We start from the raw sequence: 18,602 nt of genomic DNA on the forward strand, positions 1-18,602 counted from the left end.
GTCATGCTGTGATATTGCATCACCATTCACCTAAAATCTCCTCAACATCATCTCATAAAATCACCTCAACATCATCTTGCTGGTCATAATTGTTGTTGCTCACCGCCACGCTGGAACAAGACTTTTCAATCTTTTATATGCCATGGACCCCCAATATGAGCGATCTCATGCGAGGGACCCCAATACTAATATATATTTTAATCAATTTCTTTAAATCTTTTTTTATTTATATAAAAATAAATATATTTATTTACTTGAAGCAATGATTATTTATTTATTTAATCAATCAATTATTGATTTATTTTTAATATAATTAAATGCAAATATTTATATATTATTTATTAAAATAAAACTGTACGTATTTTATTCAAATTATTATTATTATTATTTTGTTTAAATTAAAATTGCATTTATTTTTTGTATTTATTATTTTAATCAATTATTGGTTTAGTTTAATCAAATGTATATATTTATTATGTATTAAAATCTATTTATTTATTTATTTATTTAAGTTAATCAAATGCATATATTTATATATTATTTATTAAAATCAAAATTTTTAATAAAATTGTATTTATTTTTGTATTTATTTTTAAATCAATTATTTATTTATTTTAATCAAATGTATATATTTATTATGTATTAAAATCTATTTATTTATTTTATATTAAACAATTATTAATTTATTTAATTTAATTAAATGCATATATTTATATATTATTTATTAAAATCAAACTGTATTTTAATTATTGATTTATATCTAATTTATTATTATTATTTATTTTTTAATCAAATATATTTATTTACTTAAATCAATGTTTGTTATTTATTTATTTATATTTTAATCAATTATTGATAAATTTAATCAAAAGTATATATTTATATATTATTATTAAAATGAAATTGTACTATTTTAATCAATTTATATAAATCAAATTATTATTATTATTATTATTATTATTAATAAATAAAATTGTATTAATTTTTTAATCAATTATTGATTTATCTATTTTAATCAAATTATTTTTAAATCTATTTTTATTCTAATTATTCATTGATTTGTTTATTTTAATGTGCGTGTGTGTATATATATTTTTTTCTTTCTATTTAAATCATTTTTAAAAAAAACAAACAAAAAAACAATCACATTAGAGTGACAATGTGGAGAAAGAATGGAAGAAAAAAAGAAATAGAAATAAATTTCAGAGGAAACTCTAAAATGCTCAATTAATTAGTCACATTATTCATCACATTAATCACATGCACACCGCTGACCTGGAATTACAGCATCACATAAAACATCATTAAAATGGATTTAAAGTGGAAAAAACAATTCTTCCTCAGGCTAATGCTATCGATCATATGAATCTGAGTGATATACAAATGTTTAATGCTGTATTATTATTACATGAATGACGTTTCTTTATAAGTAACACAAGGCCAATTATTTCCTAATCATTTCATCCAGCACATCTGGCAGCATTCACTGAAACCAGCATTTCAAAACACTAGTGAATGTGAGTGGATGTAAGAACAGATCCGTTTCAATGACTGTTTGATTACAGTAATTAAAGAGCCTATAAAAGTGTCACGTTATAAAAGACAGCGTGATGGCGGCGGCGGCATGATTCAGAGCCTCACACAGGGAGATACGTTTCCATATGCAGCACCATATCACGTGTTTATGATTATAGCTATTCTGTTCTGAATATGTGAGAGCTGTTATACTGAAAACTGGTTCAGATGCAGCATTCTATTTGATAATGATGTAATGTAATGCAATCAAGATATCGCTGGGTGTGTGTCTGTGTGTGTGTGTGCTGACCTTGAGAACAGACACACAAACACACACACAAACTGCCTTCATCACTACGATGCTTCCTCTAATGAAGCAGCCCGTCTCATAGCAACAGATTCAGGTTGCCTGTACAGAGTATGGATCCAAATGTGGCCGTGGATGAGAGTTTACGATTTATGACACTCTCTGTGTGTTTTATGTGTTAAGAATGTGAGATTGATCACTGCTTAAGGGTTAATTTGTGCAAAAATCTTCTATATATATACATAAACATACACACACACAGTATATCATAAATCATCTTAATGTCATTACAAAACCATATAATTTACAGAAACACTTTACTTGAAGCCTTTACATGTAATGCAACAGACACAATACATTAATTATGCCTTGTAATGCACCTTATAATACACTGAATAATTTTAACCTGCACTTATAATACGTTATATAAATTTAACACACCTTTAGACAGTATAATGCATTAAAACACATGATAAACAACCATTTTCAGATGAAACAACGAATTTGCAAATATTATAATGCATTTTAACTTTGGTTACAATCATTTATGAAAAGATATAAGGCATTAAAATGTACTTTATGAATACCTTTATAATGCATTATGCATAAAGGCTTCAAGGGTTGCCTAACTTTCTTCTTTGCTCAAAGAATGACAAAAAACAAACAAACAAACAAAAAAATGGGTACATATCTATGCACAAAAACAGCTTTGAATAAGAAACAGACCAAAAATTAAGTCATTACTCACTAAAATTAATCACCTTCAACTCTTCCTCATGGCACATTTTGATTAATAACAGTATATACCAAAATATTTGCCTTGACTCACAATATTTTAATCATTTTTGAAGGTTGACTGTGTTTGTTCTGGTTTCATTTTCATTATATGTAGAAGAATAAAACATATCCTTGAAATGAGCAATAATTTTATAGTGTTATATGGTCACATACGCAGCAGATTACACTGAAAGAAATATAATAACATCTAAATTAGCTAACTAATTTTATTCAAGTCAAAAGTATTTAGCATTTATACCTAAACACATTAACATGACTTCCTGACCTAACCTGAGTCAACCCAAATACATTCATTTATACCAACAAAATCATTTTTAGAGCTTAAATCAGTTAGCTCTTTAAGGTAATAATTGCAGGGTTTCACTGCAACAAAATGTAACTATATTATCCCCCAGATCTAACTGGCTAAATACGACTATAAGGCATGAAGATATGAAGATATTAAGATATGACAAACTTTAACATCATGCTTTTCTGTAAAGCTGCTTTGAAACAATGTGAATTTGACTTAACTTAGCAAAAATCACTCTGTCATGAACAAGACTGAGAAACTTAAACTAGACAAACAAAATACTTTTGGGGAGCATAAAAACTGGCATGACCCTGCGGCTACAGTCAAACATTTAAACCGTTCATGTCACAGTGAAATATTAATGTGTTCTTATAGTTGTATTAAAGTTTCAGATCCGTGTGGCCTGTAGGGATGCGGCTGTATGTCGAGTCAGGTAAGCGCCTGTGCTTCTGAATAACCACATCAATTTGACATCCATTGACATATTGCAGAACAATTCACAGTGGTGCTGAAGTATCATTTGAGTCATGCATATCTGATTTCCATTTGTGAGCAATCAAACCGCAATAGTACAGCCTCCTACACGAACACACACACACACACACACACGCACACAAATTGCTGCGCTCACTTCAGCTGGCTGTATTTGGAGGGTAATTGAGCTGTGTTTTGAGCGTTCTGTTTCAACTTCATTAGAAAGACTCACCCGTCATCTGCAGTCAGTCAGACGTGAGTGTTCTTATACCAGCGTATAAGAACATGAGTGTTCTTTATATAGGGAACGTTCTGGCAAGGTTCTCTCAAAGTTATGAACAAACGTTCTACCAGTAACGTTAATAGAGCGTTCGTTCAAAGTTCTCTGGTCTTTAATAATGTTCTCAAAACCTTAGCACAAAATACATCGTACATGGAATGTTTTTTTTCTCCTGGAATGTTTTAGCTGGAATGTTCATTTAATGTTTTTTTTTTTTAAATGTTACTCGTTTCGGAATGTTCAGAGAACATTCAAATGCAACATTCCATACCATAATATTTGCAAAATGATAAAATGGAATGTTCCATTAATGTTCGTATAATCACCATTTTTAACATTTTTAAAAACTTTTTAATGTTTGGAACATTCAGAAAACATTGAGAAATATCATTTTCATAACTTAATGTGAATGTTTTTAGAGCATATTTTTGGTAGCTGGGTAGCGCCTCTCACAACAGGCTGGATTAGCAGCACAGCGCAAGCAGCTCTGATTCCTCCTGACATGAAAAATGTAAATCAAATGTATGGCTTTCTGTTCATTTCTTTTAGCATTAAACTCACCTGTATGCTTATGTACTCCTAAAAGTTGACAAAAGAAATTTTTATTCATTTAAAAAGTTTTTTTTGATGACAGTGAAAAATATGAAGCCCCGCACATGACATGCACGAAAAAAATTGTAGGCTAAATCGTGTGCACTATTGTTCCGTCGATTTGCTAAATCATGCGTGCGATTTATAAATCGAGGGAACGAATTATCGTACACATGTGCGCAATATGTTATGAATGAAATAGTAAAAAGAGGGAAAATAAATCGAGAGAACGAAATAGTAAATCATGCAAAGTAAATCATCAATATGTCAATGCAGGAAAGAAAATGGTTACATCCACAGACCAGTAGGTGGCGACAAGTGACTGTCGTTATAAATGAGTCATTTAAACATTCATTCAAATGATTCAATTGATTCAGGAACAAAACCTGTTACCGTCTTTATGCAGGAGTCACTGAATCATTCACTCAACTGATTCACTCAAAATCCCAGATTCGTTCAGGAAGAAAAGAACTTGGAAGGTTTTGCCGTGGAGGGAAAATAGACAAAAATGCCTAAAATGTATGTTTCTCAATATTAACTTTATATTGAACAACTTGAACTATAGTTTTACTGAAGTGTTTTATAAAAGCATTATCACACTCGCGGTTGGACTGTTAGTGCTCAGAACAACAGCATTCTTGCTCGTTTTATATTGCTTAATTTATTTTTTATTAAAATATACATTAAAGAAGTTAGGCTATTATTATTACTATTATTAAAATATTATTATTATTAAAACATTAACATCAAAGACATTATAATGTTTAAAGGAATGGATAACAATTAAAAAAATAAGCACTGGTATAATCAATTCAGACCGAATCAGCAACAAGACTCACAACTTTTTCAATCAAACTCATGTTTTGCACGCAACAGTTGATAATGTAAACACTGCACGCTTAGTATGCAAAAGATGCTGATTTCTGAGGGTAAATAAATAAGTCTTGATCTTGTCTAGAAGCTGTGCTCCCTTTAAACGCACTTGAGTTTGTGTGTGTGTGTGTTGTGAAGCTGTAGATCACACAGTGGTTCATACAGAGAAGAGCAGAGAGACTGTGATGCAATATTCATGCTCTTCAGTTCAGTCTTCTCAGAAGCGGGTTTGTGCAGAGATGGAGTTGTTATGGATACGGCAACTCCCTGGTCGTTATGGATACAGTTGCTCATGGGAGGCCCGCGGCCTAAAAAACACAAACTCACCCTCCTGCTGTTTTGTTTCCCCACCATGGCAACGGTGTCCGTAGTGACGGGACAGAAGAAGACCTACATATTGAGACCTACATCAAGGCTGATGGGAGAGATGAGGATGACCACGGTCTGAGAACACTTGAAAATTTTTACAGCTACACTACAATTCAGATTTTTAAAAAAAATCTAGGTCTATTTCGTTTACCTATAGGCAGCAATGAGGTTCAATCCCAGCTAACAGGGAACGTTCTCAGAACATTCTGGCAAGGTTCTCTCAACGCTATGAAAAAATATTCTTCCAGTAACATTAATAGAATGTTTGTTCAAAGTTATCTGGTCTTTAATAATATGGTCTCAATATGTTACATTATTTATACATCGTTTATGGAACGTTTTTTAAATGTTGCGGCTTGTTTTGGAATGTTCAGAGAACATTCAAAAGTAACAATTCCATAATGTTTGATAAATGATAAAATGGAATGTTCCCTTAACGTCTGCATAACCAAGATTCAGAGAACATTCAAAAGTAACATTTTTAATGGGATTGTGAGTAAAATGTTTTTGTTAGCTGGGAGGCAAAGCAAATTTAGACTTTTGCTGAAGTTCTCAGATGTTTCTATGGAAGCTTGTTGAACTGCGAGATTTAAACTCACAATGGCGAGTTATAAAGTCAGAATTGCTTGTTATAAAATCAGAATTGCGAGATATAAAGTCGCAATTGAGTTTTTAGCATGCAATTTTGACTTTATAACTCGCAATTCTGACTTTATATCACGCAATTCTTACTTTATATTATGCAATTCTAAGTAAAAAATTCAGAATTGTGAGAAATAAATTTGCAATTGCGAAAAAAAAACTCAGAATTGTGAGATGAAAAGTCACAATTACCTTTTTTATTTTTTATTTCATGGCGGAAACAAGCTTCCATATGTTTCTCAGAGGAAAAAGACCCCAGGAATCTCACACGGTCTCCTCGAGAGATTCAGAAGAGATCTGAACAATGTCTCAAACAGAGCTCCGATTTGCAATGTTACCAAAGTCTGCAATCAGAAGTTAGAGATCTCACCTCAAATGATCTGAGCTGCTATCTTTATCTTTACTGCATGTCAGAAGTCATCTCAGTTTGTTTTTATCTGTTTTTATTTCTTCTCCTCGTGAATTTCAAGAGAAACATCCTTTGCAAAAGTGAAAGAAAACTCTGAGCTATGAAAGTGTTGTCAAAAGTACCAAGTCGGTACTGAAATTTTAAAATGTGACGCTTTGAGCATTGTTGAGCGGATTCTTAAACACCTCTGATTGGCCACTGTGTTCACGCATTCATCAGATATGTCTTTGATTGGCCACAGTGATCAACACTTCAGAAACATGTTGTAAATAGATATCAATGACGCTCTTCACCGAGCGCTTACACAGATAAAGGAGCGTTTGAAAGTAGGCGTCTATCAGCGAACTGTCCTACTTTCAAACACTTTCGTGCATTGATAATTGTAGCCAATCACAGACATATCTGTTGAGCACGTGAACACGATGGCCAATCAGAGGTGTTTACGAATCCACTCAACAGCGTTCAAAGCGTCACATTTTTAATAATTTCAATACTGATTGGTATCGAAGTCGGTACTTGTTCCTCTTTGGATAAAAGCATCTGCTAAATGCATATATGTCAATCTGAGCAATAACATTGTCCTCTTGTTAGTCCAGGTGATGCAGCGTGTTTTAAACAGAAAGAAAAGAAAGCTGTTTTTTGTTTTTTTAACAATGTTAATATGTTTATCCGACTGTCTCACATTGCATTGAACTATACATATTCTTCAGACGTAGTCTTTACATTTTGACCATGGGTCTTTGCATGCACTACAAAAGGCTGACAAATGACTCCACAATACATGTTCAAAACTCGAATCACTGAAACATGAAAACACTCCAGGTTCACAGTCTGCACAGAGTGGACATACAGATACACCGCGGGACCGGCACGACTGACAATGAGACTCTTCAAGAGACACAAAAATACAAGATCTAAGTTCAAAAATATATACCTTTACATTTTGTCATTTATATTTGAAATGGTGCCCTGACTTCATAAAGCAGCAGATAATATTAACATGAAGAATACTATCCTCTTAAGTTCTGTGGGTGGTGGGAAAACACACACACACACAGACACACACGCACACATGCACACGCGCAGACCCTGTCAAGAACATGTCTGGGTCACATTTTAAATCCAGAATCCAAAGAAAGAAATACAAAATTTCACATACAGGAAATGATGCTTATTTTTATGACCAATCATGAAAGCTTGTTTCCGCCATGAAATAAAAATAAAAAAAAGGTAATTGCAACTTTTTATCTAACAATTCTGACTTTTTTTTCTCATAATTGCGAATTATAAAGTCAGAATTGTGAGTTATAAACTCTTTGACTTTATGTCTCGCAATTCTGACTTCATAACACAATTCTGACATGATAATTTGCAGTATTGATTTTATATCGCAATTCTGACTGTAACTCGCAATTCTGACTTTATATTGCAATTCTGACTATAAATCACAATTCTTAATATCTCACAATTCTGATTTTTTTTTATCACAATTCTGACTTTATATCTTGCAATTCTGAGAAAAAGAAAAAAAAATTATTCAGCAAGGATGCATTAAATTGATAAAAAAAGGTGACATTTGTAATGTTACAAATGATCACTATTTCAAATAAATGACTTTCCAAAAAAATATTAAATCAACACAACTGTTTTCAACACTGATAATAATCAAAAATGTTTCTTTAGCATCAAATCATCATATTAGAATGATTTCTGAAGGATCATGTGACACTGAAGACTGGAGTAATGATGCTGAAAATTCAGCTTTGATCACTGGAATAAATTACATATTAACACATATTCAAATAGAAAAGAGTTATTTTAAATTGTAATAATATTTCACAATTTTTCAGTTTTTACTGTATTTTTAATCAAATAAATGCAGGCTTGGTGAGCAGAAGAGACTTCTTTTAAAAACATCAAAAAAAATCTCATCGACCCCAAACTTTTGAATGATAGTTTTTTTTTTTCTTTTCATTATAGCCTATATATAATTCATGTTGGTATTAGCACTGCTTTTAGTTTATAAATAAAAGATGTGACTCATTTGCACAAGTTGTCTTGAATATAAAAAAAAAAAAAAAAAATCTTACTGCTCTTAAAATAGGCTTCTTCTTTGTTATGCACAATATAATTTATTTGATTTTGCAGTAAAATGTGACCTGGACATGTTCCTGACAGGTTTCATGTCATTCACACACACACACACACACACACACACAGATGTGACAGCTCTAATCTCTCCATGGCTGAAAGAAAAGAAAGGATCTAATTAGAGCGAACGTGTTCACGGCGCAGAGCTGCCGCGCGTGTGTTTTCAGAGGCTCTGCTGCGGCGTCCGTCACGGACTGAACTGAAATCACAGTGTGAATCGGTGCAGCTTTGTTTCACATCATTATTGCACATCACATCTGATTGTTGCACTGGGCAATTTTTCCAGGAAACGGGGACGAGGAAGAGAACTGCGAGATAAATCAACACACACATTCAAAGACCCCATGACAGTTCTGTGGCTTCATATATGCTAGTACACTCTTAAAAGCTGACAAAATCAACTTTTAGAAGATGTATATATTAAAAAAAACACATATTTTAGCTTTAAATGTATTTCAGCTTGATATGAATCATTGAATCATTGACTCAACCAATGTCGTGCAAATTAAAGCATATTGGTTGCTTTAAAAACGAAAGAAAGAAAACTGCTTTCATGAGGTCTTCAAGTGTTTCATTTTGAGATGAACATCTCACACACACACACAGACAACAATGAATCCACCAGAGATACTAGAGCAGATAAAAGCATTAATGACTGAAGGTCACATTTATTAAACTTATCATGTTTACTCTCTCTCTACTCTGTAGTTTAGTATAGTCGATACACCAATACTTCATTTTTAAACACTTGTGCCTCTACACATCTTAATACACTTATTGCAACGACAGAGGCCTTGGAAAGGGATTCAAGGGGGTGTGGGATTTGCTACCTGACACAGAAGGGAAGCCACAGGTGGATGTGTGTCCTTTATACAGATGAACATTTAAATGGAGAGCCGACTAAGCAGGAAACGTTTCACTATCCATTTCATGATTTTTTTTTTTTTTTTGTGCCAGCTGGCTTCAGTCTGTTTCCACACAGAATAAATGGGAATTTCCAAAGGTCATGAGCAGTCCGATCGTTCGAGATGTCCGTACGCGAGCTTTCTGTTCACAGAGAGTCCGCTTTCAGAACCGTCCAATCACAGGCTTATTCTATTCCAGACTGTCCAATCCAATTCATCAAATCCATCTGAGTCTCTGCTGGCCCCGCCTTCCCCGTCTCTGGCCGATATAAACTGTACGTCAGCCAGAGGTGATACAGTAGCTGCAAACGTCACAAAAGCTTCAATATTTGCAATTTCTTCTTAAAAAAAGAAACATTTGTAGACAAAATATATTGCATTTTTGAACAAGTGAATCTCATAAATATTGTCAAAAAATATCTGGGTCACATTTCACCCAAAATAAAAATAAGAAATTATATTTTGGATGAATAAAAAGGGAAGTTAACCAATTTCAGGACAGTTAAAGGATTAGTTCACTTCAGAGCTAAAATTTCCTGATAATTTATTCACCCTCATGTCATCCAAGATGTTTATGTCTTTCTTTCTTCAGTCGAAAACAAAAAAATTAAGGTTTTTGAGGAAAACATACCAGGATTTTTCTCCATATAGTGGACTTCACTGGGGACAAATGGTTTGAAGGTCCAAATGTCAGTTCAAAGAGCTCTACACGATCCCAGACGAGGAATAAGGGTCTTATCTAGTGAAACAATCGGTCATTTTCTAAAAAAATTAATAAAATTTATATACTTTTTAACCACAAATGATCCGCTTGCACTAGCTTTGCGATGCACCACACATTACGATGATAAAATAACACTGACTGAATTTCTGTTAAAAATTGAGATTTTATGCATTACAATAAAAAATTGTGTCATTAACAACGTGCAATGCAAAAATAAATACACACTGTAAAAAAATATTTTCATGATTTGTTATCACAACATTTTTTTTCTTTTGTCAAATCAACCTAGATAATTAATGTGGTTCAGATCATATAATATTCTGAGTTTCTGTTGATTAAATCAATCGCCTTCATTGTATTAACTTAAATTTTTAATTTCAATGAACTCAAAATTTTAAGGCAACCAGGTAACTTACTTTAAGTTAAACCAACAATTTGTTTTTACAGTGCAGGTTTTATTTTCTTTATGCAAAATATAATTTCATTTGATTTTGGGATTAAAAGTGACCTGATATTTCTTTGTGAGATTCACCCTAACATCATAATTCATCTCTAAGTACATCTCTTATCACATATATATAATATTCTGACTTCATATACAGATATTGAGTGATTTACAATCAAACATTCAGGACGTGCACAGTGAGCAAACAGCATTTCAGATGTAAACATACAGTGCTCTTTATTGCTTGCGAATGCATTTCAGGTAACATACTGAGCAGGGTGTGGACATAAAGTGGTAAATGAAGTTTATGCTGAGGATGCGTGACAGAAAATCTCCCTATGCCAGTTGCTTAGCAACCTTCCCTTCTAGATTCACTCACATGATGCACAGGACAAATCTCTGAATTATCTCTCGATTAAAATCCAGCATAATTACCATTAGCTAAAAATGCATATGTATTACACAGAGTATAGAGGATGCAGATGAATGACTCAGATGACGTGAGTTGTTTGTCTGTAGTTAATAATGAATGATGAAATATTTTAGATCAGACCATGTATTAAATTACTTATAACTACGAATGTTTCTACAAGCATGAATAGAAATATGACTCGTTGATGCATTTACAGTTTATATCAAAAGAGCGAGATAAAGTCAACATGAAATCAGAAACTTCACTTCCAGAAAGTTTAATTAAAAACATAATGTTTTAATAAAAACATACGTTTGGGGTCAGTAAGAGTTTTTAATATTTTTGAAAGAAGTCTCTTCTGCTCACCAAGGCTGCATTTATTTGATTAAAAATACAGTAAAAATTGTGAAATATTATTACAATTTAAAACAGCTGTTTTCTATGTGAATATATTTTTAAAATGTAATTTATTCCTGTGATCAAAGCTGAATTTTCAGCATCATTACTCCAGTCTTCAGTGTATATGATGATTTGCTGCTCAATTATTATAAATTAGTTAATAAGGGTTTATATATATATATATATATATATATATATATATATATATATATATATACACACACACACACACACACACACATATATGTGTCTGTATATATTATATACAATATATATATTATATTATATTATATTATATTATATTATATGTGTGTGTGTATATATATATATATATATATATATATATATATATATATATATATATATATATATATATATATATATATATATATATAATTTTCAGCATCATTACTCCATTCTTCAGTGTCACATGATCCTTCAGAAATTATTCTAATATGATGATTTGCATCATATTAGAATAATTTCTGAAGGATCATGTGACACTGAAGAATGGAGTAATGATGCTGAAAATTCAGCTTTGATCACAGGAATAAATTATATTTTACAATATATTACAATAGAAAACAGTTCTTTTATATTGTAAAATTATGTCACATTTTTTACTGTATTTTTGATCAAATAAATGCAGCCTCAGTGAGCAGAAGAAACTTCTTTCAAAAACATTTCAAACTTTTGACCAGTAGTGTATTTGCTCTGCATGTTTTACATGTTTGTAGTTAGGTAACGCCCACTTTTCACCATCCAATCAACTGCAGTAGGTAAAACAGGTTGCAAAAAGCATTTCATGTTGACTTTAAGTGCTTTCTTTAAACCGTATCAACATCTGACAGCGGTTTGAACAAGTTAGGCCAATAAGAGTCATTCTCTCTCCCAGTGACATCACACAGCACGAGAGCGTCTGTTACCTGTGAGTCTCGTCTGGGCCGTTCCCTTCCCTTTTAAGACAGAACGTTCCCCTCTGTTCGGTTGAACCCCGTGAACACAAGCTCTGAGCAGTTATCTGTGTGTACAACCAGTGTAATGATGCCGGTTCAGTACGTGCCAAGAGAGGGTGGAGACAGACGGGGAGCAGACAGAAGTCATGCATGAAACGGAAGCGAGCAGTTCACGGATTCTCCATCAGATCAACAACGCACACTCGTCTCCTTTGATTTCTCCTTACAGACGGAGACAGAGCGGTCCATGCACACACGGCACGTCCATCGACAACAAACAGGCAGCTCCAAACATTTACACAGACAAACAGACAATTAAATCCAAACAGACAGTTTACAGACAGGTTGTGCTTTAGTAACTACGTCTCCTTCTGCTCTTGCTTTTGGAAGCATCAGTGTCAAATAGATCTGAAGTTAGTCACCTGATCTCTCCCTGAACAAATGTTTTCTGTTTCTCTGAGTTAGTGCAAGAAAATCAAATCAAGTGGGTTTCATTTTAGTTTTATGCAAAAAATATATTAATTCATTACTGTAATAGAATTTATATATTTAAAAATTAAATTGTGAAGTAATTATGCATCATGCATAGTAATTAATGAAAAAGATAATTATCATTACTGCAATACAATATGTATTTAAATTTTAAACTGTAATTATGCATCATGGTATATATATTTAAATTATAAAGTAATTATGCATCATTGTGATATTTTATGAAAACAAATTCTCATTACTGTTATACAATATATATTTAAAATTCAAATTGTAAAGTAATTATGCATCATGGTAGTAATTTATGAAAAAAAATCTCATTCTCATTACTCCAATACAATATATATATTTATTAAAATTTTAAATTGTGAAGTAATTTTGCATCATGGTAGAAATGTATGTAAATTAATAACTTACTAATTTATGTTAATGTAATAAAACAACAAATTTTTTATAATCTACTCAGAATAATCACTAAGAATAATGGGAATTACAAACAAATTTTTACAGTATTGATGATTTGAGGAGAAACTGAAATAGGCTTCATTTTCATTAAGCATTTCTTCTATGATGATTTTGTGAGATTCACCCTAATATTTCTTTTTTTTTAAATGTCTTATGTCACTCTATATACAGTTCTATACATAATAATGACTATATTCACAGAGGGAGAGGATAATGTATAGCCACGCCCATAGTGGGCAGAGTCTTTGCAGTACATTGGGCTATGCGTGAGTAGGCGTGGCCTCAGAAGATGGACGGGATAGGGGAACGGGAGCGGCGAATGGGACAGGGCGAGGTCACTGGAGAGAGACGGAGAGTGCCGGCTATGTTGTTTAAGCTTCGGGATTTCTCAAAGCCTTCAGACGTGAGAGAACGCAACAATAAGAGCACAAAGACACACAAAACAAACACAAAAGTGTCTCGTGGGACACGGTCACAGACGGCCGTGAGACATGCGCACACAAATAAGACATCACATTTACTGTGTCCAGCGATCAGAATGATGCCATTTTCAAATACTGAAATGTCTAGAAGATTTATTTTAGAAGCTCGTTCATTTTGATCACTGAACATGTTTTGTGTGCAATCATGTGCTCAGTAATTGTGAGAAACTGAATTGCTAAGTGATCAATACATAAAAAGGGCATTATAATTTCCTAAACAAATTACTATGATAACGAATTTCTTAAAGGACTAAAACACAGTTTAATTATGATGATGATGATGATGATGATGAAATTAAAATAAATAAATAAATAAATTCAAAGCCTGTCTGGATGGAAATGCCAACTAAAACTGTACAAAAGTTGCAAAAACCTCACACAGCATATGAATCCTTCTTCTTTCTGAATATCTTGCTTACATCATTCATGGACAGAGTTTCACCAATGATAAGCAAACAGTAGTTCAGTATATGGAGCAGTGTACAGTAACAGTCCTGACCATATATGTAATTCTAGAATGTTGTTTACACATCATGAAACGACAATCAATGCAAGTAAATGATATTGATTAGTACGTACAGTATCATATATATGTGATCGTAATATGTGGAAACTGTACATTGTAATGGAAGATGGTTATTCAGAGCTCTTGTCATGATTCCTAAAATAAAAAAAAAAAAAAAAAAATATATATATATATATATATATATATATATATATAACTATTATTTAACATAAAATACAATATAAATAACAATATAATTTCAAATTAAAAAAAAAAAAAAAAAAAAAAAAAAAAACGCATTTAAAAGACTTTTAAGACTATTAATAATTCAGTTTATTTCCCAGTAGTAAGGTTGTCAAAAGCACTGGTACTTTAGTACCAAGTCGGCACTGAAATTTTAAAAATATGACATTTTTAAAAATGTGCATTTTGAGCACCGTTGAGCAGATTCTTAAACACTTCTGATTGGCCATTGTGTTCACATGCTCAACAGATATGTCTGTGATTGGCTACAATGATCAATGCTTCAAAACATGTAAATAGACGCTCTTCACCGAAGTTAGTCAGAATCTGCTCAACAGCAATCAAAATGCTAGGGGGAAATGTTGGTATCGTCATACTTTTTAAATTTCAGTACCGATTTGCTACCAAAGTACCGGTACTTTTGACAACCATACCCACGTCAAAACGTAATCATTCGTGCATCTGACTCCAAGTATTCCACAGGTTAAGTCTGTTGTGATGTTAAATAAAGCATAAAAAACCTCCAACATGTCAACACTTACGGACTCATATATTATCCTTCTGCATGAGATTTTTATAATTTCTTGGGAGTTTGCGATACATTTCCTCCTACCCTACAGTGAAACGCTCGCTCTGTCTGGATGCACTTAAATCTGCAGTTAAATCTGTCACATATCACAGGTGCGCACTGCAATAAGCCGACAGAACGCAGGTTAATGCATTTACATGCCAAAGGGCAAAAATCTGTTTATGCTTAAGCCATTTATGACTTTACTCCGATAAAGTAAAACGGGTTAATGCATTTACACAACCACATGCATTGTCGGCTTATTAAGCATAACCGGGGTATGAACGTGCATGTAAACATGCTCAATAAGTATGCTTAACTTGTGCTAACCTTCTAATGGCCTTTAGTACTGGTAGTGTTGAGGGGACGCCAGGCTGTGAAAGAGCTTGACCTTACAAACTCGGCCCCACCGGGTGCCTGCATTTCCTCACTGCCCTTGAGCTGGCTCACATTTAACCTCCCAGTAGGGTTATTAGCCTAGCATTTGTGTCTGTCAAACAGTACAGCCATGTGACCTTAGGTGCCAACTCAGCATCTGCCTTGTTATGGGGTCATACTAGTTAAGTATTCATGCAAAATGCAAACAAAAACCAAATAATGACAGAGTTAGGACAGCAAAATATATAGACTTTTAAAGATGACCTATTATGCCCTTTTTCAAAGTCTTGATTTTGTTTTTAGGCTCTATTAGAATGGATTTTCAGGCTTGAATGTTCAAAAACACATTATTTCTCCCATATTCTCCATTGTTGCAGCTCCTCTCTTCTCAGTCTGTCAGTAACGCTCTGTTTAGTTCCTGTCTCTATGAAGCCCCTCCTTCTGAAAAGCACAATGTGCTCTGATTGGTCGGCTGGATCAGTGTGCTGTGATTGGTCCAGCGCTTCGAGCGTGTTTGGGAAATGTCCCGCCCCTTATTATAACCGCCAGTTTTAACACTCTTCTAACTAACTCAGCCAGGCCCCGCCCCTTCATTTTGCATATTAAATACTGTGACGGAAAAAAACTCAAGACTAAAATGGAGGTGTTTCAGGGAGTTGTGACACTGATATAGAGACCTTTACACTTTACAGACCTTTTTCATGCTCAAACAGCAACATTACACATTAAAGAAAGTTGAACATGTAAAAAAGCATAATAGGTATTCTTTAAAAAGGGAGGAGAGCAAGAAAAACAGACTCATATTAACCATGGCAACAACTATAAATCGTCGGTATACAATATAAACCTTCTGAACAGTTAAAGTTCTTCATTTCCATCCATAAATCAATGTATATGTCAATGGATTGACAGATATAAGGGATGAAATGGGTTTAGAGTTTAGGAAATTTGATGGGCACTTGTTTGGATGTATATGCTAATTATGAAGAATGGAAGGCTTTGATTGGACGAGCAGAATATACCTGTTTTGCGAATAGCTGCGTCTGCTGTGCAGGTGTAGTCGCTGGCGGCCAATAGGAAGCACGTGCCTTCGGTGTGACGGTCCTGTTCACGCACACTGGAGTGACGCATGGGTATCCGCTCCTCTGGAGACATCGTGATGTCACTTCCTGCGCTGCAGTCCGCAGACAACACTGGTGGGAAATGAAGAGCACGGGCGGTGAAAAACAACATCTGCTTATTTGGGACACAGACCAGCTAGAGACAGAGGTGAGAGGTCAATCTCAAGACAAAAATAGGACCGAAACTGGGTTGAATGAATGAATCATCAGAAGCTGTGTGTGGGTCAGGGTTTGCCTACATTGTGGACATCAAATGTCACGAACAACGATGGTAAAACCTGAAATTACCTTCAATGTCGTAGGAAAACAGTTTAAAAAGATCCTAAATAATGTCTTAATGAAAATGCAACAATATAGACAGGCTTCTGTGAGAGAGACGACAGAAAATATCATTATGCATCACTAGGTTTTGTATATGAGAGAGAGATCTTTTCAAATGTATAATATCTCACAACAAGGTTTATTTTGATTAACTTTTAAGACTTTCTTGCCATTTTTTGTATGATGCATCATTTACTAATATCCATCAGTTCATATCAGTCCATTTACCATAAATAAAATATGCATTTACAATCGAATGAACTACGGAGCCCCTAAAGGGACATGATGGTGGGAAAAAATGTGAGGTGGGAGGAACAAATATATTTCAATGCTTTTACATTCTGTCAGTTTTGAGAAACTTTGCGTTCGCTCAAAGTCAAACTTGTAAGTTTTGTGAACAAATGCAAAGTTTCTCGGGGGAATGCAAAAGCATTGAAATATAATTTTTCCTTTCCATCTCCATGTCCCTTTATATGAACAGTGTTATTTTAAAATTATTTAAATATTTTTATAGTATTTATTGATATATTGAATAAGCTTTTATTTTTATATTTTCAGTTTTCATCTTAATTTCAGTTTAAGTTTTAGTAATTTCACTATTTGCTTTTTTATTATTTTTTGTTTCTTTTTTCAGTTTTAGTTTTAGCCATTTTAATACTTCACCTTAAACTTATTTTATTTCAGCTAGTTGCCAAAGCAGCATTTTTTTTTGCTTTAATATTTCATCTAATATTTATTTCAGATTTTTATTTTATTTTATTGTATTTTATCAACTTTATTTTAATTAACGCAAACTCATTTTTCATAATTTTATATATATATATATATAAAAGTTTTAATTAATAACAACACTGATCAGGAAAACACATTGATGACATTTTTTCCCCAACTTAAAAACATATGAAAACAGGTCAGTATTGTATAGTCTGCATATACCACAATATCAGTACCAGAAACCCTGTACAATTAAACTGATTTCAGGTTCAACTGACCCCCATCAGATGCATTTCTACATTTCTACTACATGTTTTTTGTTTGTTTGTTTGTTTGTTTGGCTCAAAAACAGTTGGACAGCTAATAGAAGGCCCAACTTATCCCACTGTTAAAGGGTTAGTTCACCCAAAAATGAAAATAATGTCATTTATTACTCACCCTCATGTCATTCTACACCCGTAAGGCCTTCATTCATCTTAGGAAAACAAATTAAGATATTGTTGATTAAATCCGATGGCTCAGTGAGGCCTTTATAGAGAGCAAAGCCATTCAAACTCTCAAGATCCATAAAGGTACTAAAAACATATTTGAAACAGTTCATTTAAGTTCAGTGGTTCTACCTTAATATTATAAAGCGACAAGAATACTTTTTGTGCGCCAAAAAAAACAAAATAATGACTTTTCAACAATATCTATATGGGCCGATTTCAAAACACTGCTTCGGAGCTTTAAAAATCGAATCAGTGAATCAGAGCGCCAAAGTCACGTGAT

General features: G+C 33.1%; 1 protein-coding gene across 6 annotated transcripts in view; it reads right to left on the minus strand.

Moving 5' to 3' along the window:
* Positions 1–18,602, minus strand: part of kcnc2 (potassium voltage-gated channel, Shaw-related subfamily, member 2) — a 112,404-nt gene that overhangs the window by 51,932 nt on the left and 41,870 nt on the right. For 2 of the 6 annotated variants that reach the window (XM_051890975.1, XM_051890972.1), the window contains exon 3: positions 16,698–16,868. In XM_051890975.1, coding sequence (XP_051746935.1) covers positions 16,698–16,868 — 171 coding nt within the window. Of the gene's footprint in view, positions 1–9,341; positions 9,909–12,512; positions 13,895–16,697; positions 16,869–18,602 lie in introns of those variants that run through there. The other 4 variants (XM_051890973.1, XM_051890971.1, XM_051890970.1 and 1 more) reach the window with 4 other exon arrangements.

This window comes from Ctenopharyngodon idella, chromosome 4, assembly GCF_019924925.1.
Source record: "Ctenopharyngodon idella isolate HZGC_01 chromosome 4, HZGC01, whole genome shotgun sequence".
NCBI lineage: Eukaryota > Metazoa > Chordata > Actinopteri > Cypriniformes > Xenocyprididae > Ctenopharyngodon > Ctenopharyngodon idella.